Source organism: Ananas comosus, linkage group 9, assembly GCF_001540865.1.
Source record: "Ananas comosus cultivar F153 linkage group 9, ASM154086v1, whole genome shotgun sequence".
NCBI lineage: Eukaryota > Viridiplantae > Streptophyta > Magnoliopsida > Poales > Bromeliaceae > Ananas > Ananas comosus.
Genome location: NC_033629.1, coordinates 1,370,534 through 1,391,788, shown reverse-complemented (window position 1 = coordinate 1,391,788; position 21,255 = coordinate 1,370,534). Strand labels below are relative to the sequence as shown.

Sequence of the window (21,255 nt, the reverse complement as noted above, 5' to 3'; positions counted from 1 at the left end):
CCGGTGCAGTTAATTCTTTTCACAAATTTCTTTCTCAAGGAGATTCGAGCTGGGCCGATCCACCTTAATGGGCCGGGTGTTAATAAAAAGAAAGGTGCGACCCGGCCCGATCGGTTAATTCTTACCCGGATCCGGCCCGAGCCTGATTTTCTAAGATGATCAAACACTAGATGATCGGACGGTGGATACGGCACCTCCTCCGCCCCCGTCGCTAAACCCCTCTTCCTCCATTATCGCTCCCCCTAAACCCTAGACTCCGCTCTACTCCTTTCTCTTCTCCCCCCTCTCCTCCATCTTCGTCTCCTTCGCTTCGTCGCTCACTCCACCGCTCCATGGCGAAGAAGCTGGGGAAGAAGGCGAGGAAGTTCGCGAAGAAGAACCTCCAATCCGTGCTCAAGCGGAGGCGCAAGCTCAAATCCACGTTCAAGAGAAGAGCACCTCCTCGTAGAGGTCTCAATCTCATCTTTTAATGCTTTCACTTGATTAAGTTTGTTCTAGTGTCACTGAATCCAATCGCGACCTAAATTTCATGTTTGGAGGAAACAATTCTAGTAGAAATTGATCTATACAGTTGTCTTTCGTTGCTTTTTTAGCTTATATATGTGATCACGTTGTTATTTGACAATGGAGGGAGGTTAATTAGCAATTTTTGCTATTAAATATTTGTATTTGTGAGGCAAAATGTGATTTTTCTTTTTGTTGCAGTGGGTCAGGGGGATGGATCTCAGGAAGATGAGAAGATGAAAGCGGAACAGAACATAGAAGAGTGAGAATTTTTTTCTCAGTTATTTTGTCGTTGTTGTAATGGATTGTTGCCATTGTTTACCTACTAATCTTTTAGTGGGGCATAATTTGCATGCAACAATTGCATTACTCTGGATGGATTATAGTAGCCTTGTTACTTGTACTTATATTATATTCATGCCAAATGCGGATCAGAGTACAAGACATCTTTTCACACATTGCAATTTTTCCTTCCATTTGGAAAATGCAATTTTATCTATTGTATTTAGTTTTCCCTGCTGTGCTACGAACTATAGCGAGCCTTGAAAATATCTTACGAGGCATCATTTTAACATATTGCAATAGGACACTTTTTCATGTCCTGAAGTATGAGATTAACTTGTCTATCGTCAAACTCAGGAGTTGTTATTGCTACTGATTCTACAAACAAACTCCTCCACCCTTCTCCAAGTTTAGTTAGTTTGCATTTACCAATTTTCCTTGTGTTTGGATATTATATTATAGTATTGGAATGAATAGTTTGTTTTTTCTTCCTTAGCCTGACTAAACTTCAATTTTATCTTCTGTAGAAATGCTGAAGCTGTATCTTTAGGTGGATCTGCATCTGTTGACTATCTTGAGAACTTGTTTGGTGGAGATGATGAAGATTTGGATGAAGATGTCTCAGAAAGTGATGGCTATCTGTCAGAGGTACTCTTTTGCTAGCCCTCTTTTACTATCCGATGAACATATCATCCTAATCTTGTTGCACCTATTTGTTTCAGAAACTTTGTTGTACAATTTGCTGAAACAAACTTCTCAATATTCTCTTTCCATAGCTTTTAGTCTATCATTGATGTCGTTTTTAAGTTACCAATTGTCTTTCATGTCTCTTTAGATGCAAATTTGTGAATATCACTGGAATCAAATCTTCCTGAACCTGTCCCTTTTCAGGGAAATTGACTATCATGATTTGTAATGCTCTTTAGAGTGAAACAAGTAATCCTGATCATCTAGGCTCTGGTATTTTGCTATCATTATCCTTGTGAATTTCTAATGTTGTTGACTGTAATTCAAAGCACAGGTAGAGTTGGTTGTCATTACCAACTTCTAATTTTTTGGACATGTGTTATCTAGACTTATATCTAAATAGTAAAAATCAAATGATATCCATGAAAAAGTTTCATCATTAGATGTGCTACATTGAGTTGACGCATTAAAACTGACTTCTAAGCCATCACCAACATGTAAAAATATGCTCGTCTCTTCAGAAGGGCATCTGCTAATGATACATATGATTTTGTCTGTTTATTCTTTCTTAGTTGTTAATCTTTCGGCTAATATGCAGGATCCTGATTGCCCTTATATCTCTGAGAGCGAGAGAGAGAATGATTCTTCCGGTAAGCACATACTTTTGCCTGCTTACTTTCAGAGAACTACTTTACTTTTGACTGATATTACTTTGTTAAAACGTGCGCAGAGGAGAGTGGTCAGAAAGATTTAACAAGAAAAAACAAGGAAATTGTCTTGGAGCTTGTGGAACAAAAGAAAAAGTTGGACAGTTTGATAGAAAAGGTGATGAATTTGTATGGAAAAGAAGAACTGGTTGTCGTAGGCTAGATTACTTGTAATCTGTTGCATGAGCTAAGAATAAATTTCAATGACATCTTTTGACAATTTGTTTCTTTTTTACTCTTTTTGCATTTTATAGGAACCGGACTTCTCAAGCTTTTTGGAAAAATGCCGACATGACATGGAAATTTCCCGGAGAGAAGAACTTGTAAGAAATGATTCTTAACATTTGGTAACGCTAAAAAGCACATACACTATATTTCTCAATTTATTGGCAGGAACTGCCTTTTTCTGAAGTTTGAAAAAAAAAAACTACAAAATGAGTTCATTGTTTGTTTTGTCGCTTTCTTTGACAAGAAAAGAAAGAATATTAGCTGAAAGTAAATAAGCAACGAAAATCTCCCCCCCNCCCCCCCCCCCCCCTCCCCCTCCCCCTCCCCCTCTCACGAATGTATACCCCTGTCATTTACTGTTCGTTCAATATGTTAGCTGGATATTTTTGCTCGGTATAGCTGACCTGTCCCAGTTCTGTACTGGTGCATGATTGGCTCCAATATGGAGGAGTATTTTGTACTTCCTAGTCTTGAGTTTGTGGGGTGCTGAAGTCCTTTACTGGCACGGCCCAGAATTCTGGGATTAAGCCTTTGCTTTACAAATCATAGCTCGGAATAGTAAAGCTCCACTATTTTGCTGGGCAAGGATTCTGTGAAGATATAAATGGCAACTTGATCTTTGTTGGAAAATTTAGTATTAGTATTGGACCAAGCGTTGTCTGGGCTTTGTTTAAGTTGAGTCAGGCTCTGAATTGAACCTTAGACGTGCTCTATGCATGGACCCGCTTTGTGGGTCTAGACTTATTACAACACTTAGTAGATTGAAAAATGAAACTGGAATTTATTTCTGGAAACCAAAGGAAACAACAAGCTTACTGATTAAGGAAAGTATATCATGTTTTCTTGTTTCACGTTTTGGTTAAAATTTTCTATTATTATTCTTCATCAAGTCACAATACACATCTCATGCCTTTGTTGAGTAATTTAAGCTGTATTTTCCTCTACGTTTTTTTTCCCCTATTTGTGCTTTGCTTTACATTATTACTATATTTGACATCTCTCAGAATAATCTTTGCTTTATAGTATTCAGATGAAGAAGATGATACAAGTTTTCCAGATGGAGTAGGAGACACTGATAATAAGGTCCTCACAAGCCCGACCATAGATGTTTGGTGTTGGTTAGTTAAGGAAGAGCCAAATGGGCCAGCACTTCGTAATCTACTTAGCGGGTTTCAATTTGCATGTCGTTATGGCATTGACTCTGATGAAGTTATGGCTGGAAGAATTCAAAGTAGAGAAGTGTTCTCTAAGATATTGATGTTTCTTCTTTGTGAGGCAGATGGCATTTTCCGCAGAATGTTGGGAATTTCAGATTCTTTGAGCAAAGTAAATCTTCTAAAAGTGAAAAATAAACCAGAGTGGAAGACTGCAAGTCCGCTAATCAAGTCTTACTTAAGAAGTTCACTGTATCTTCTAAATCAAGTAACCGACAACCAGATACTTAATTTTGTCTTATCTCAACTGAGGGCTTCAGTTGTGTTCTTTTCTGCTTTCCCGTCAATAGCAAGGAGGCTCATCAAGGTGCTTTAAATATTATCCTGTTAAAGATCCTGTACTTCATCTTTAAATCAGTTGCTTTTCAATTCTGGCACCTGAGGGAATCATTCATCAGGTTGCAAAATTCACTTAAGATCTTCTTTTGGTAATTGTAGAAACTATGGTTCATTTGTTGTGGATTATTTCATCAATTTTGGTCTTCCTGTCAAAGTTCTTCCTAATAAAGCCACTAACAATGACTTTAAACATGGTTACTTCTGTCAATATAAGAGTATGGTCAACGGCATTGTATTACTCTCTACATTACATTTTTTCTAATATGGTTCTCTTTTGGAATCAAAAGAAAAAGAAATAATGTCATACTCTGTCACGATCAATAGCTCTTCTTGTATTTCTGCATAATTGCATGTGCAGTTAATGTTCTAGTGAAATTTCAAATTGTTGAAAACAAAAGTTATTGAATCAAAAGACCATTCACAGTGTATTTCTCTTTTAGTTTACTACAGTCTGGTACTTCAGTCTGCTCACATATTGGGCGAGAGTATGGAGTCTAACGACCTATAAGTAATGAGAACATGTTGTATCAATCATCATTCACTCTATTATAAGTTGCATATTCTTTTTAGTAAAATATGTTGCCGGTATCTAATCTAATTCACATCCTAGTGCAGATTTCAGTTCATCTGTGGGCCACTGGTGATCAGAGTCTCTCTTCTTCCTCTTTTCTTATCATACACGATATTGCCTCCCAGTCACCCTCTGACTATGTTGATATGTGCTTGACAAAAACATACAAGTCTTTTATTGCATCATCCAAGTTTGTAGATGATACAAACTTGAAGCACATAGATTTTCTTGTCAACTCGCTAGTTGAACTATATTCCCTGGAAATTGAGAAATCATATGAAAGGGCACTTACTTCTTTGCAGCAGCTTGCTAGTATATTGAGACAGGCTTACAAAACAAAGAAAAAGGTAAAGTAATTCAACTTTTTATTTTTAGTTTTTGTAGCACCAAGTAGTTGCTTTATGTCTAATTTTCTTGCAAACCTTGACTGCTATAAATATTGAATAATAAGAACTGCATTATTATCTGTAATATGCCAAATCGACAACTTAGGTTTACTTGTGTCATGTCTGCTAATTCCGAGAGATGATTTTTCACGTAATGCCAACAACAATTAAAGATACTTGTGTTGATTGACTTCCTAGTAGAAATTGAGGGATTAGTTGGTAATTCTTATTTTGTAGTTTACTCCTTTTACTCCTTTTCGCTTTACTGCTGTCTCTTTATAAAATGTTGTAGCAAGTTTTATCTTGTCTGTTGGGTTAAATGGCAATATCCGAAAAATATTATATTCCAATATATTAGAATATTTCTCTTTGGCATTGTGTTTATGTGGCTGGTTTCATATCTTTCTTGTAATGGTTAATCAATAATAATTCTTAAACAGGATTACATTCACCTCTGTATACGCTAATAAGATTTGGGTTCGATTTAAATGTCTCCTGCTCGACCTGCCTATGGGCTATGTTTGTTGTCAATGCATTTGCTATGAATTGGAATGTCAGTGATGTAGGTACAAGTTTAAATGATGTACATTGTGACCTTATCTTTCTTTTTTGGTGCAGGAAGAACTCAGGAAGATACACAATTGGCAGTACATTAACTGCCTTAAACTGTGGGTTAAGTTTATCACGTGCAACTTCAGGGATAATGATTTCCAGCAATTAATAGTCTGTCTTATCCAAGTCATAACTGCAGTGGCTCACTTATTTCATGGCCCACGTTACTTACCTTTGAGACTTAAATGCGTGCAAATGCTCAATGAGCTCTCTCTTTCTTGTGGAGTTTTCATTCCTATTGCATCGTTGCTGTTCGACTCCCTAGATTATCGAGAACTCAGCAGTATGAATGAAGCTAGTGGAATAAGGATGAACTTTCCATCTTTGTTGAAGGTTAGTGGGACATCTACTGTATTCCTTGACATTCATTCATGTCTTCATCATTTTATTTTCTTTCAATTTCACCTCATTTCTGTTTACTCTTTGGTACCGTTGATCATTAGGTAGACTCCTCTGTATCTGCTTGATGATCAATTGGGACAACTTTTAGATTTTTTTGGAATGATATCTTAATTTTATATTATGCACACAGGTTCCAAAGCAGTTGTTAAAATCTCAAGAATTCCAAACGGAGTGCATTCTTTCAGTGGTTGAGCTTCTATCTGCACATTTTGGCCAGTGGAGTTATCATATTTCATTTCCTGAACTTGCTACTATTCCACTCATTCTCTTAAAAAGATTCTATGCAAAAACAAGCATCGAAGGTCTCCGTCGTCCTGTTAAGCGGTTAATAGACCAGGTAAGGGCAAAGGGCTATAAACTTTCATTCCATTAGTTACAAGCTATTTTGTCACACATTAAAGTTAGAACTTAGAAAGATTGCTTTGAGAAAAATAACACGTATCTCCTATTTGTCTGAATTTGCAACTTTTATCTTCTTTTCTCCTAATCGGACTGAAATATTCGTATGTTGACTGAAGTAGCTTGGGAACTCCTTCCGATGAATAAAATGCATTAGATATATCAGTCAGCATATGTGGATCCATAACAACATAGTTTGATATGAAAATTGTTAAAAAAAAAACCCCAGAACAGCAGGTCAAAATTTTCAAAAATGGAAAAAATGTTTTTTTTAAATTCAATTTCTTTTCTTGTATTCTATTTCCTTGTCTGCAGGTTGAGCAGAACAGAGATTTTATTCAGAGAAAGCGAGACGAAGTCTCTTTCTCTCCAAATGATCAACAATCTGTAGAGAGTTTCCTACAGGTCTTTATCATTTTTCTTTTTTTCCTTTATTCCTGTTGTCTCAGAATACTAACTAACATTCCCTTTTCTCTTTCTCTGATGCCTTTCTCTGCAGTTCGAGAAAAGTGGTTCAAATGCCTCGTTCACCCAGTACTACGCTAGTATTTTACAGAGTTCGCGCGCTCGGAATACGGTCGGATTGAAGTAACAAAATTGGTGGTAAATATGTTGCTCAATTGGCAATTTAGCTGGAGACCTAAACTATTTTACCTCAACAAAATGGTGATTAGAAGGCTTCATGACAACTTAATCTTGGAAATGGCGATTATAAGTGCCATATCAGATTGAATTTTGCATTGTCAAATGCGAAACTCTTTAAGGACAAAATAATTTTTTAATATTATTGCATCCTTTAAGCAGATTACCCTCGGGATATTATTTCCTGATTCTCGTCACCCCTTTTACCCCTTCAGGGTTGCTGCTGTATAATTTCTCAACCTCCTGTTCCAAGTAACAGCAAGTAAGGGTTTCGGCGCACCTTTCTGAGTGATTGGATCGCAGTCGATTCAGCTTCTTCGAGGGCAAAGGGTTCTAGTGATCCGCAGATCTCATGATGCGTATGCTGATTATCTCATTTTAGCCAAGGCCGAGTATAAAGCTGTTGCAATTCATATTTGATCATTTTTTTTTTCTAACTTGCGATTTAGTAGACCTTTCTAGTCAACAAATATTTTGCTACGTGGGAAGTGTTGCTGCTATAGGATTATGATGACATGAAAAGGGGTTAGGAGAAAATGTTGAAGAGAGTCTCATTACTATAAAGTTTGTATTATAACGGGTAAGCATCGCAAAAGATTCATCGATATTGGTAGATAAAATTTCCCTCCTCAATTGCGTCGAAACCATTTGTGATATCGTGTGACGAACTTGGTATGTTTGCGGTGATTGATTTTGATTTTGAGTTAATGTTTTGTAAGGTGACTGGTTTGAATTTCAAAAGTTAAATTTATGCATTTCTGACTCATCAACTATATTTTAAAAAATTAAAACTTGAGTAAGAGTATGGTAACTTAATAATTGTAAGTAATTCACCGTAAAATCCTTTGGAAAATTCCTTCGGATAATAAAAACATGAAACAAGAAAATCCCTGGATGGTGATGCTTTTTTTTTTTTTGGGTCTCTATGAAAAACATGAGAATGACACATCTCACAGTAGATAACCGCAAACCTCTCAAAATGTCCAAAACATTTTTAAAAGTGTCAAAAACCTCTTTCCCTCTTACCGACTTGTTACATCGAGGGTAGGAGAGATCAAGAGAGGGAAGAAGGAGAGCAATTAGATTGATCACTATGCGACCCCTTGCTGATCATATCCGAACTCCATCGCTGCGAGCTCCAGTAATGTGATGAAGTACGGGCAGTGAAGCTATGTCGTGCGCACGAGAATCCTCTCTCTCTCTTTTCTTCCCCCGCCCTACTTTCATTTGAACATGCGCTCACAGCACGATGGACTTCTTCACCATATCCTTTTGATACTTATGCAAGTTCGATGTGAACTGTACGTGCATCTATGAGATGAGATAGAGGACCGATCATATTGTGATGCCCGACTTTTACAGATACATCTAGTCCAGATAGAGGACAAATCAGTACGTGAACTTTTGAAGTTCCGATGTAAAACTTAAAAAGTAGTTAGGCATACCATATAAGTTGTTTATCTAAACATTTATCTAAAACTAAATAAAAGAGATCTCTCTCTTTATTACTACAGCTCAAAATTGAGACTCGATTAGACGATTTAATTAATCTATTTGGTCCTACTCAACTAAATATAAACACCATGATCACCCACCTATAAATTTTACACTTGAATTTAACAGTTATTCTAATTTTTGGTATCTATTTAAGAGGGAAGTAAAACACAGATTAAAACTAACACAATTTCTTCTTAAAAGGATAACTGAGAGATTGGCTAAGATGAAATTCAAAATTTCTTTCTTTTCTTTTCTTTTCTTTTCTTTTTCTTTTTCTTTTTTTTTTTTCTCGAATTTGAACGTTACTCTCAACGGTCACATTGCTTGGTCCAGCTAGGGGAAAAGTGTGTCGAAGCTTCTTCTTTTCTTGTCCTTTCTCTCAATCTTTTACTACACTATAACTATATAAACCTGTAGTACATAAAAGATTCTTCTGGAAATTGAAAGAAATGTTCACCACCTTTATACTCAAATCCTTAAAGAGAGCTACTTATCTTGTAATCCAAGTTCCTTATTCCTATCTGTCATTAATTCCTTCTGTTTCTCAGAACCCTCTTAACTGTATCTATTCTTTTCCTCCTTTTTCTCACTATATATAAACACCATCTTCTTCATTCCTCAATCAGGCTACAGTTTCTGAGCATAAAGAGTGGAGAGTTATGGGTTTGGTTATAGTCATCTCCCTCCCTCTGATCCTCTTCGCGATCTTGCTCGGCTTCGGGTGCTACTTCCTCGGCCGGGCGAAGGGGCGGGCGGAGGCGCGCGCGGGGTTGGCCTCGCAGGTTTACGGCGCTCCCGTGCCCCCGCCGGGTGTTGTAGTCTCGTCGCCACCGCCCCCGATGAGCCATGTCAACAAGGAAGGGCCTGAGAGTACTGTTTAGGAAGAAGCTTCAGTTCTTTGTGTAGATGCAGTTGTACTTGGAATTTGGGTGTTTTGTTGTATGCTTGGAATGTATGATTGGGCTGATCATGTAAACTTAAATTTGTTTGTTATTTTTGTTTGTTCTTATATAGAGAATAAAATGGTTTTGTTGTTTGTACCAAAGTTTACTTGCTTTTAGTTTCTTTGATTCTATTGCTCACATTACTTGCAATGGATGTTTCCTTCACCTGCAATCCAAGAATGATGGCAACTCATACCTAACTAACTGTGACCACTGCAGATAATGTTCTTTATTTGGGCTTGAGTTTCCGAAAAGTGCTATTTGAATAGAGTTATTCAAATCAATCAGAAACTTCCAATAATTGCCAATGTAGGAGCAACAGAAGGCTAATTTTTAACTTTTCGACACAGCAAAAGCTTTTACAGGTACTTTGAACATGTGTAATTGCTTCTCGGAGCAGAGAAGATTTCAAATTAAATAGGCACTAACCACTCTAGAGATTTAGAATAAACTCGAGAAATGCGGTACTCCTCTCACACTCGCGCATCCGTAAGAAGCTATATAAAAGGAGGAACAAATAATCGGTGTAGCGAGTTTGTGTGCAAGAATTTGTGATTCAAACAACAATGTTAGTTTCTAACTCAAGTTCACTCTAATTTTTCCTTTAAATATGAACAACTTCTTCAGAAAACATGAGGCTATTATTTTTTTAAGAAAAAAAGAGATCTTTTTTGTAACAGGTGTTTCTTATATAAGAATAATACCATCTGATCAAACATTTCCACCATAAAGTATAAGATTTTTTTTTTTTTTTTTTTTTTCTGTTCTAACTTAAACTTATCATTTTGTTGTTGATTAGAGTTCATCATCGATCGAAAGATATAAATTTGATAGACTATAATAAGTGAATTGCTTTTTCTCAAAACAAAAGGAGAAAAAAGGAGATAAATGAGTCAATGAGAGAAATTTACTGGTAATTTTATAACCAATCTTATTACAAGATTTCCATTAAAATGATCCACAAAGAACAAAAAAAATGTAAACTAAAACACCAAACAAAATAGCAGAACAGAACATTCTGCAATTCTCCCATCAGGACAACTCCACAACACAAAGAACAAAAAAAAAACAAAAAAACCGAAATTCACATCGGAATCAAGATCCTTCCTTTATACCCCAAAAGAGAAACCCTAGCTACAAAGCACGAACCTTGTGAGAGCCACCGCCCCGCACGCGGCCGCGAAGAGCGCCATGATCCCCAAATCCCTCCCCGACCACCTCCTCACTGCGGCCGCTGCCTTCGCCTCGACCCGCAGGCTCTTCGCGCGCCGCAGCGCGTCGACCTCCTTCAGCAGGTCGAACTCGGCGCCCTTCTTCCGGAGCTCCCCCACGCACTTCCCCAGCAGCAAAGCGTCCTCCTTTTCCCTCTCGAGCATTCTCTCGAGCACCTTCTCGGTGTCGCCCTTGTACCGCACGGCCCAGATGAGGCCCAGCGAGGAGAGGAGGGAGAGGAGGCAGGGGATCCACGATCGGTGGCACGTGCGGGGGGCTGGGGCGTCGGAGGCGGAGGAGAAGAGGAGGAGGAGGGCGGTGGAGTGGAACACGAAGAAGGCGCAGAAGAGGCCGGTGGTCTCCCTACGGGCGGCGTCGAGGCGAGTTTCTCTGAGGGCGACGCGGCGGAGGAGGAGCTCCTCCTCCTTGAGCCACTGCTTTAGAAGTAGCTTGTGGGTCGCGCTCTCCGCAATTTGCCGCAGCGGGTGCGGTGGCGGCTTCGATTCCATCGATGCCTCGCTCATCATCTTGGTCTAGAGAGAGAGAGAGAGAGAGAGAGAGAGATAGAGATGGTAAGGAGAAAATGGGGGAGGAGAAGAGGTGTTATAGAAAAGAGAGAGAGAGAGAGAGAGAGAGAGAGAGTAAAGAAGAGGAATGGAATGGTGTTAACGGTCGAATTTTGGTTCTTGAATGGGGGGTTTTGTAACGGTCGAATTGGGAGGGGATTTTTAAAATGTGCCCTGGAGTTGTAGAAAATAACGGAGAGTGCCACTGTTCCTCAACGGTCGAGTTCTCAGGTTAAACACTACATATACCACTGCATAAATTGCAGTTATCGATTTTTTTGTAATATTGTTTTAAAAATTATTTTAAGATTGTTTTAAAAATTATTTTAAGTTTCGTCGAATAGCAAAATTGTCCAATGCCTTATTTATCAGAAGCTTAAGCACCGCAGTTATTCATTATGTTTTGGATTAGTTTATAGATTATATAAAATAAAATATTACAGTCGACATGTTCGTTTGGTGGTCGAGAGAGCAATTGTTTATGGTCCGACCATCGTAGTGTTTCCCAATGCATTTCATAATTTTTAGCAAATGTGGTGTGATTTGTTTAAACTCAATTCGAAACTTGAGTAGGAAAATATTCTTATAGTTTGTTTGGCTTAGCCATAGCTTCTTCTGTTAGAAATATGATCTAAATCGGAAGGTCTCAATTAGCGCCACAGACGCTACAATATCCTCACAATATACTGTAGTATATGGAGAGTTTTAATTCGGACAATTGAAGCAAATCATGAACCAAACCAATGTTATTGATGCTCATAGAATGGTAATTCTAATAATCAAAGATAACATATAAAAAACTATCACACCAAATCAAGTAAATAGTTGCAGTAAATTAAAAAAAAGAAGAAGATATTCTAGAAGAACTGCAATTTCAGGTTACATTCACTGACAACATATAAAAAACCAGAAATTACATCCAAAATGTGCTTCAAATTGGTCAAAGAGATTAAAAACTATAATCATCATTTGGCTTGATGAAGTACAAATACAGATACAGTTCTTAAATACAACAGAACAGAGCTCTCCACATCATGTAGCAGCAGCGTATCAGCAGCTACAACTGCAGAAACAAAACAAATGAATCAAATTTCAAATAGCGAAATCACAAAGACTTTGCTGCTACGGTAGGCAATAATTGTTACTTACCATTGAATTATATGAAATTACTGTTATTCTCTCTAAAAAATGCTTAAGCTCGTAAAGATGAAAGTCTGACATTATCCGAACTCAAAATTTCATACTCTAATACCACATTAAATTATATGAAATAATCGTTATTTTTTAAAAGCTTAAATTTGTAGAGATAGGAACCTGATATTACTCAAATTTAGGATCTCCTCTTCTGATATCATACTAAATTATATGAAACAACTGTTGTTCTCTAATTAAAAGCTTAAGTTTATAGAGATAGGAGCCTGACATAACTCGAAGTCAGAATTTTCTGCTCTAACACCATATTAAATTGTATGAAACAATCATTATTCTCTCTAAAAGCTTAAGCTTGTAGAGATAGAAACCTGACAAGACTCGAATTCAAAATCTTATGCTCTAATGCCACATTAAATTATATAAAATAATTGTTATTCTCTAAAATCTTAAATTTATAGAGATAAAAACCTGACATGACTCGAATTCAAAATCTCCTACTCTAATGCTATATTAAATTATATGAAACAACCGTTATTCTATCTAAAAGTTTAAGCTTGTAGAGATAGAAGCCTGGCATAACTCAAATTCAAAATCTCCTGCTCTGATGTCATGTTAAATTATATGAAACAATTATTATTCTTTCTTTAAAAAGCTTAAACTTGTAGAGTTAATAGGAGCCTGACATTACTCGGACTCAGGATCTTCTGTTCTTATACCATACTAAATTATATAAAACAACTGTTATTCTCTAAGCTTGTGTTTGGTTCAGGGTTAAGGGATGGGATAACTTCCTAACCCCGATTTTATTCCCAAACATGATTTTAGGGTGGTGGGGTTAGCTAACCCCATCCCAAATAGGCTAATTCGGAATGGGGTTAGCTAACCCCAGCTAATCCCACCCCACCCCACTATTCCAACCAAATAAAACACTATTTTATCCACTATCCTTCTTATCCCACATACTTCAACCAAACACTATTTTCTTTAATCCTAGACTAACTCCAATTCTCAACCAAATATAAAAATACTCTAACCCCACCTTAACCCTGAACTTAACCCTATTCCTGGAATAACTATTTTTTTTTTAACCCTGAACCAAACGATAGCTAAAAATTTAAATTTGTAGAGATAGGAGTCCGACATAACTCGAATTCAGAATATTCTGCTCTTTAAATATTTTGAAATTGAACACTTACTCAGTAAGGAGGAGGGGTGGCTCAGTAGGTGCCGACGTCGGCGTCGTCGACGACGAGATTGCCGGTGACGAGCTCGCGGTAGGCGGCGACGGGCCAGATGAAGCCACGCCAGAGGAGGCTGGAGGCGAGGGGGACGTCGATGATGATCTCCTTCTGGGTGGGCTTCTTGTCGTCGCGGATGGCGATGAGGTAGCTGCGGCCGACCCAGCCGATCCAGCCGGCGATGTAGAGGAAGAGGAGGCCGGGGGTGACGAACTCGCCCCAGTGCCGCTGGTCGCCGTTCACGATCAGGTGGGGGAGGCCGTCGGCGCCGCAGAGCAGCCCGAACTTGCCGTAGTTCTCGAACCGCCGCTTCGTCTTCTCCATCGTGGCCTTGATGGCCAGCGCGGGGGCCGAGTCGGGGTCGTACTTCTTGAGCGACGCCTCCAGCTTCTTCAGGGACTGCTTCTCGCGCTTCGCGAAGGCCTTGGACTCCTTGCAGGGGGTGAGCCCCGCGATGTCGGCGGCCGCCGGCGGAGGGGAGAGGGCGGCCGGCGAGAGGAGGATCGACGAGAGCGCGACGGCGGCGGAGAAGTTCTTGATCGAGGCGGAGATCGAGACTGGTGGATTGTTTTGGTTCTGATCCTGAGAGGAGGAGGGGGAGGAGAAGCAGGAGATGAGGAAGAGGCGTTTGGTGGTGGTGGTGGTGGTGGTGGAGGAGGGGGCCATTGTTGTGTCCTCTCTCTCTCTCTCTCTCTCTCTCTTTCACACTCTTCTTCTTCTTCCTCTTCTTCTAATAAGGTGGTGAGGGTGTTTTGGGGGAGAGGAGGGGATAAGAGAGGATTTGGGTGGGGGAGGGGAGGGATAAGGTGGTGGAGGGGAAGTGTGAGTTGGAGAGTGGGAATTGGTTGGGGGGTTTGGGTGCTTGTGGCTAGAAAGAGGTTGACTAGATTTTCTTGGATAGACCCTCAGTCGGAGAAAATTTACTGTATCATACTTTCACATTGTTAAATAACAAGTCAATTATATCTCTCTATCTAAAAAAATATAATAAAATTATTTTTTTTATTAACTATGATGGGACATCAATTCAATAAAAATAATTCTATTGGTGGGGACTATTGGTTGGGAACGTCACGTCAGCAATATACTTGATGTATTCTAAATTTTTTCCCTCAGTTGATCTTGGTTTTTCTTTTTCTTTTTTGTTTTTTTTGAACCAGAAGAAATAGCAAATGTTTGTGAGTGAATCAGTGATTAGCTGCAGAAAGCCTATAGTTTGTAGAAAATTTCTTCTTAACACCATTATTAACACAAGAAGCTGACAGCATTGCTTAGCTGCTAATCACTCCATTGGTTTATTACTACTGACACTTAGTTAGTTATACAGTCTTCCACTTATTAGTTGTTTCTGATGATTAGGGAGTTGTTGAAGATGTCTGCACTGTCTTTCACAGAAACATGACATGATAACAAAACTGCATAAAGATAATCAAATAGAACAGAAAACTGGCTAAAAACATATGAACACGCGACGGAATCATATGTTGTTATTACAAACTTACAACAACAGCAACAAACAAGCATCTGTTTGGTTAAACATCAACAAATGGTGATAATTTGACCTATGACACTTCTTTTCTACTACCCTACCCTGTTTCATTTGGCCTGTGTGGTATCAAAAACTTCTATATAGTATCCTCAAACTGCACAGTTTTTCTCTGCGGCAGGAATTTAAGCACCACCACTTCATTCGTTGATAAGGTCCATTACCGGTTGTAATTGGTGTAATCTCTTTAAAAAAATGAAGCGGCAGAATAGGAAGGAATTTGGTGCTTCAATGACTTAATACGGCGACCGAGTTTGACGAAAGATATTGCTGCCAAATATCACCATGATTTGGTCCTTGATCCCGGTCGTCATCTTCGGAGCAAACTCTTGTCGGCCCATCAAAACGGAGTGCTTTGATTTCATTAGTTTCATCAGCTTCCAATGAAGAGCTGATTTTCCAAGTAGAGGGAAGCTTGAAATATTTGTCATAGAAAGCTAGAGCAATTGCGAACTTCATACGGTTGCCCCTGAAATTACATAGTGAATATTATAGTTTAGTTTGTAGATTATTGTTTGATGTACACAAAGTTGTACTGACACGCCCAACTATAGGATTTTTCAGGAAACAGATCCTCGACAATTTGCACGTCCCAAACTATTGTGTTGTTGTTTAATTTAAGAGAAGTTCCATCAGGTAAACTAACAGTTTCATCAAACAAAGCAAATTATCTATGAAGTAAGTGTACCCTAATATTCCGTAAAAAATGTTACAAAGACTGCTAGAAACTGATGAAATTTCTACTTAAAATCAAGCATCTCAATATTTGTGCTAAAGAACTGGAAAACAAGGACCAATTCCCAAATAGGCTATAGTTAGCAGGATTTTCGTACACTTTTGCATGAACCTATCGAAAGTAATCATCTACGTATATTAGTCTCAAAAAGTAGCTACATGCATATATATAGAAAAATGTTATATGGTAAATATGGCACACCTTTCACTTCCTTTGTCAAGAACTTTGTTCCACCACACAATGGACTCGAGTAGAGTGCTTTCTAACTTATGAGGTTCCACTAAGAGCACATTGAAATCAGGTAAGCAGGCATTTTTATCATAAGGTTTGTCAGATATCCAACTTTTGGCAGCAGTTCTCTGTATAGCATTTAAAACCTCGATATCGACGTAATCACCCACCCTCTTGCTGCAGTCTTCGGCGGCTCCAATAGCATAAGGAGCCAAATCAAAACTAAAGAGATCTTCAATATTTCCCTGCACAGAAAAAAAAAAAAAAAACAAAAAATCGAGTCCTGAATATTACCATTGCAGTATGTGTATAGAAAATAATGAAAGTTTCAACAAGACAGAAAGAAAGGGAAGGCATGCCGAGGACTATCCTTCTCAAATTTCACAACTGAAATGGAAGCCCAATCTTATTACAAATCTCGTAGTTGGGTTATAATCTGTGTAACAAATCTATGCTCTAAGCACATTTTGATATGTTTATATTAATTTTAACGAGGTTTTGTAAATCTAGCCAACTTTAAAACGGGAATGTTCATGTAGGAAGTGTTTGGTTTCACACATACTTCGTTCAGACTTATGGTTTAAATAGTAGGATTGTTTTTGGATGCCATATTAGAAAGCTCTCTAATAATCATTTATCTCAGTTGCAGAGCAAAATATTACGGGATAACAGATGGAATGCAATTAATTTACTATGATTAAGGAACAACATAAGCATTTGCAAGCATAAAAAGGTATAGATAGGTGTGTCAATAGATCTCCTGAATGGTTCAACATGAACATAGAATTAACAAATGCACAATTGTACGCTACATTATACAGTCTCTCCTACGCCATAAAACGCATACTTGTGAAAGTTTGCCTGGTGATTGCCACGTGTAGTAATAATTAAACAATCTGAGTATTCTTATATGAAGCATGGACAGTTTTCAGCCTGATTATCAAGATTGCAATCAAAGGTGATAAAAGTACTTCTCAATGATGATATTTTTCTTTAAGAATTCATAATAGTCAATTCACCAACAAATCGAACTACGAAGATGGTAAACACATGATCAACTACCTTTATGATGGTGTCTGGTAAGACATATACATATTTGTTCAAAGGTAAATGCTGGTATGAAATGAAAAATGGTGCCAATTCATGACGGTAATTCCAAAGAAATTCCGCTTCAGGAGTAGCAATGTTTAATTTCTCCTTCACATCCTTCTGACTGCAGAAACATCAAGTGTGAGTACAAAACAAAGTTTTTACATAAAAGCAGTTCAATAACTCTGTACTTACCCAATTATACCAAGGTTTGAGGAAGGCAGGACTACTTTTAGCTTATAGAAGGACAGTTTCTCGTCTTCATGTTCAGGTATGAAGAAATGGAAAAATACATCCTCCGGATATCTGAGACACAAAACGGAAAACAAAAAAGCATGCATAAGTGTACTTCAATCTCCAATTCACTAAAACATTGCAACATTCAAAAGCATGTGGTGCATCATACATTTATATCATTAGACATGAAAAATAGGACCTTGAGCTGGACAAAGTTGAGTTGGCAAGGACTGCAAGAACTCGCAAATCTAAACAGTCTGTCCAAGAGAAGATATGTGTCCCTGGGACTTCTGCCTCCTGCTTCACTGGCATATCAAGTTGCTCCTCCTCGAAACTTCTTTTATTTGTGGACTGGAAATAACAAAAGTTGCATCAAATTGAATAAGAGTAATTTTCACGCAACGACAACAACCTTATGCATTTGAACAATTTATTACTTAATTAACACTAGACATCTGGAATTTCAGCATGGTAGTAGTATTTCTCTCTGTTAAAGAAGGAAAAATTAAATTAGGATTATGAAGAGCAGAACTCTAATATGTCTTATGAACAGAATTTTAAGAGTAATGAGGTAACAACTAGTACTAACAGACATAAATTTCTATTGTGAAACAGTAAGACCCTATCTGGATGTTGGAATAAATTATCTAGTGATATCCTATTCAGTATGGGGTTTCTTATTGTGATTAGAAGCTAAGAGTGTGGTCAAGTGTCTAGAAAGGAATAGCATATTTGGTCTTCAAGTCATTTTTTCGAAATATTTTAAATCATCTCATAGGTAAAATATACTATCCTACCACATCATGGATGCCAAGTCCTTTCAATGAGCAAAAATTTGACTATTACCTTCCAATCACACAAGAAAATCTTCACATCGAATAAGTTATCATCAGATTACTTATTCCGACAACCAAACACGCCCTAAAAAATATCAAGAAGCTTCATGCTTAATAGTCTGTTGCACTAAGAAACCGTGGGTTTTGTACCTTGCTATTGTTCAGTTTCTTAGTGCTTTATGCAATTCATAATTTTAATCTGATAAAGAAACCAAAAGACGCCCAAGAATCCCTGAACAAATCTAATTCAATGCCCCTCATAATTTACAATAATCCCTATCTTGGCCCATTAGGAACAAATGATATTTAGTATAAGCTTTTTAGGCCAATTATCGCAAGCATTCTTATACCAGCCACACATAAATCGAAAGCAGAAGCATTTTCTTTTTTCAGCCATTTATATTGCTGAAGAATTTAACCTGATTACGCTCACACATCTACTCTCTATTTGGGTACTCTTATGCCAAAAGGATTGCACGGATCTGTTAATATAACCAATAAACTAAGAGATTTACTGTTGGATCAGCATATAATGACTATTTAGGGTTGATGACATCACAAGTGAATATGGTTGGCTACTAAAAACAATATGTTTAGTGTTGACAAGTTAGTTTTCATTTGTATGATTTACAATGCCTCTTAAATAAGTTAAAACACCCTACTTGACATCAATAAAAACAATGGCAGGGCTTTTTCTGCCAAAAAGGTAACGACGAAATCGAAGAAACCAAAGACATTGGGATTATCTAACAACCATGCAATTTCTTTTATATACCCTTTTTTAAAGTTTCCTACGAGCATTATCTGTACCAGCATTCAAACAAAATAGGTTGAAAATTCATTTTGCAATCCACCACATTTAGAAACTAAAAACACATGAAAATGACGAAATATGAAGCTGAAATAGACTTACTTCTTCATAATGCTAATCAAAGCATCAAATGGCCCACATATTAATTTTCTACGAGGTTTTTGCTTGTGAAAAAGTATAAAACAAAGTACTTAAAAGGGGTTAAAAAAAAAACTTTTTCTCGTAGTTTCACTTTAATTCCAAACTTTAAAGTTCAATAGTTAACACTCTAAACTCTTAAAACCATTTCGCCAAATACTATCGGAGGAAGACGATTGACTATACGTGGTGCCTCTCTACATTCATGCACCACGCAACGTTATCATCTATTGAGTTGCAACTTTTTCTATAGTTTAAGTATGAGATGGACGAAAAAACAATTGCAGGGCACGAACACAAAGATGAACCAAGTTCAGCTAATAAAATTTGAGGAAAAAGACTTTTTTTTTCCGAAAGTAATGGTGCAATTCACCAAATTTTAGATCATCATTAGAAGAAAATAACGTGAATTTTGCCCCTAAATCCTAAAATTTACACTCCAAAATCCATCTTTTTTCAAATGTCACTCCAAAATCCATGCCAAAAGGATTTACGCATCAAACCACTAACTCAACAAGATTAAAACTAAAAAAAATAGAAAAAAAGACTTTTTCCCGAAAGTAATGGCGCAATTTACCAAATTTTAGATCATCATTTGATGAAATAACGTGAACTCCCCTCCCCAAATCCTAAAATTCACACTCCAAAATCCACCTCGAAAGGGATTTAAGCATCGAAACACAAACACAACTCGATCGAAAAGAGGGCGTACGATGGGGGAGGAGCGACTGGGGTCGTAGGGGATCCAGGTGCGGCGGGGGTCGGAGGGGTCGCGGAAGTGGGAGGCGGGGAGGAAGAACTGGACGCAGCCCAAGAGGACGATGGCCCCGATGGCGAGCTTCTGCATGATGGGCTTCGGCCGCGGCGGCGGATCCACGTCGGCTCGGATGGCCCCGGCCCCGACGGCCTCCGGAGGAGCTGAATGCGCCCGCGCCGAGCCCGGGGCGCGGCGAAAGAGTCCCGCGGAGGAGGAGGAAGAGGTCGGGGGCGACGCCATGGCGCAGTGCTCGTCGTCGTCCTCGTCGTCTTCGTTGGTGATGTATCTCCCCTCCGCTCTCTCTCTCTCTCTCTCTCTCTCTACTGTGGGCTCTAGTGTGTGCGTTTTTGAGAGGTTCGTTGACGGGTTGAGAATGGGTTTTTTGTGGGTTTTTTTTCTTGGAAGGTTCGCTGAACCGGACCGGGCTTGTCTACGGGACGAGAATTAACCGGCCTTTTGGGTCAACGGTCTACGTTAATAGTGTCATGTAAGGGTGTGAATTCAGCTGTTCGTGAGCCATCTTGTGTTCGGCTCGAAATTAGCTCGAGATCGAATCGCTCGTTTATTAAACGAGCCGAATACGAGCTGGGGTCAGCTCGCTCATGTTCGGCTCGATAACAGCTCGAATACATATATTTTATATTTATATAATTTATATAATTTTTATATATATATATAAATACATAAATATATATATATAATATTTTTATTATTTAATTTTTAACAAAATAACAATATCAAGGGGAGCTCAATTATAAAAAAGCTTATTTATAAGTAAAGTTTCAACTATTAGATCAAAGTCTAATGGATAAGATTTTATAAATTTATTATACATATATATTCAATCTAATTCTTTTAACTTATTATTTGTTGGCCAGCTCGTGAGCCAGTTCGTGTTCGGCTCGTTTATCAGCGAGTCGAATACGAGCTGAATTTTTTAGCTCGATACTTTAACGAGTCAGCTCGTGTTCGGCCCATTTAAACACGAGCCTGTTTATTGAACAAGCCGCACACGAGCTAACCCCAGCTCGCTGGTGTTCGGCTCGTTTACACCCCTAGTGTCGTGTCACAAATTTCTCCGACCCGGTCTACCACGTCCTCGCGTGAACCAAACTAGTGGACACATGGCACACGGCCCATAGAAGATTTTTTCTTTTCAAAAAGCAATTTTTCTAAATTATGAATTATTTTAAACCAGTTATTTAATATTTAATATTTTAACTTTGTTATTAATTTTTTTTATTTATTTGATTTGAGTCAGTATATTTTAATTTTAAAATTTAAATATATTA

The 21,255-nt window shown here is 38.1% G+C and overlaps 4 protein-coding genes across 5 annotated transcripts; 1 reads left to right on the top strand and 3 right to left on the bottom strand.

Moving 5' to 3' along the window:
• Positions 192-7,637, top strand: LOC109715584 (nucleolar complex protein 2 homolog). Of its 2 annotated transcripts, none has more exons than XR_002217669.1 (13): positions 192-450; positions 706-766; positions 1,314-1,434; positions 2,072-2,123; positions 2,204-2,298; positions 2,435-2,503; positions 3,432-3,929; positions 4,577-4,879; positions 5,537-5,863; positions 6,063-6,269; positions 6,647-6,736; positions 6,831-6,997; positions 7,189-7,637. XR_002217669.1 is itself a non-coding variant. In XM_020240676.1 (13 exons), the coding sequence occupies exons 1-12, from the start codon at positions 333-335 to the stop codon at positions 6,921-6,923; spliced, it is 2,034 nt and encodes a 677-aa protein (XP_020096265.1). In that variant the 5' UTR covers positions 193-332; the 3' UTR covers positions 6,924-6,934; positions 7,189-7,637. The 2 variants fall into 2 exon arrangements, 1 of the variants encoding a protein (XP_020096265.1); XM_020240676.1 differs by having other exon boundaries at positions 193-450; positions 6,831-6,934.
• LOC109715665 lies at positions 10,331-11,431 on the bottom strand. The gene has a single exon (XM_020240780.1). The coding sequence runs from the start codon at positions 11,151-11,153 to the stop codon at positions 10,545-10,547; it is 609 nt and encodes a 202-aa protein (XP_020096369.1). The 5' UTR covers positions 11,154-11,431; the 3' UTR covers positions 10,331-10,544.
• On the bottom strand, positions 12,024-14,248 carry LOC109715686 (photosystem I reaction center subunit III, chloroplastic). The gene is made up of 2 exons (XM_020240802.1): positions 13,541-14,248; positions 12,024-12,255 (listed from the first exon to the last, which is right to left on the bottom strand). The coding sequence occupies exon 1, from the start codon at positions 14,246-14,248 to the stop codon at positions 13,562-13,564; it is 687 nt and encodes a 228-aa protein (XP_020096391.1). The 3' UTR covers positions 12,024-12,255; positions 13,541-13,561.
• Positions 14,999-20,306, bottom strand: LOC109715173. Its single transcript, XM_020240056.1, has 6 exons — positions 19,919-20,306; positions 17,621-17,772; positions 17,380-17,490; positions 17,158-17,308; positions 16,066-16,340; positions 14,999-15,597 (listed from the first exon to the last, which is right to left on the bottom strand). Exons 1-6 carry the CDS (start codon positions 20,201-20,203, stop codon positions 15,357-15,359), a joined length of 1,215 nt encoding a protein of 404 aa, XP_020095645.1. The 5' UTR covers positions 20,204-20,306; the 3' UTR covers positions 14,999-15,356.

What these genes read in the sequence shown, in the direction of transcription:
- LOC109715584 (XM_020240676.1), top strand. Translation starts at nt 333, where the DNA reads ATGGCGAAGAAGCTGGGGAAGAAGGCGAGGAAGTTCGCGAAGAAGAAC. An exon ending in GTGATGGCTATCTGTCAGAG is followed by an intron (nt 1,435 to 2,071) that starts GTACTCTTTTGC and finishes GCTAATATGCAG; the next exon opens with GATCCTGATTGCCCTTATAT. An exon ending in GAGAGAGAATGATTCTTCCG is followed by an intron (nt 2,124 to 2,203) that starts GTAAGCACATAC and finishes AAACGTGCGCAG; the next exon opens with AGGAGAGTGGTCAGAAAGAT.
- LOC109715665 (XM_020240780.1), bottom strand. Translation starts at nt 11,153, where the DNA reads ATGATGAGCGAGGCATCGATGGAATCGAAGCCGCCACCGCACCCGCTG.
- LOC109715686 (XM_020240802.1), bottom strand. Translation starts at nt 14,248, where the DNA reads ATGGCCCCCTCCTCCACCACCACCACCACCACCACCAAACGCCTCTTC.
- LOC109715173 (XM_020240056.1), bottom strand. Translation starts at nt 20,203, where the DNA reads ATGGCGTCGCCCCCGACCTCTTCCTCCTCCTCCGCGGGACTCTTTCGC. An exon ending in TCAAACCTTGGTATAATTGG is followed by an intron (nt 17,309 to 17,379) that starts GTAAGTACAGAG and finishes ATGTTTCTGCAG; the next exon opens with TCAGAAGGATGTGAAGGAGA. An exon ending in TACCAGACACCATCATAAAG is followed by an intron (nt 16,341 to 17,157) that starts GTAGTTGATCAT and finishes TTTTCTGTGCAG; the next exon opens with GGAAATATTGAAGATCTCTT.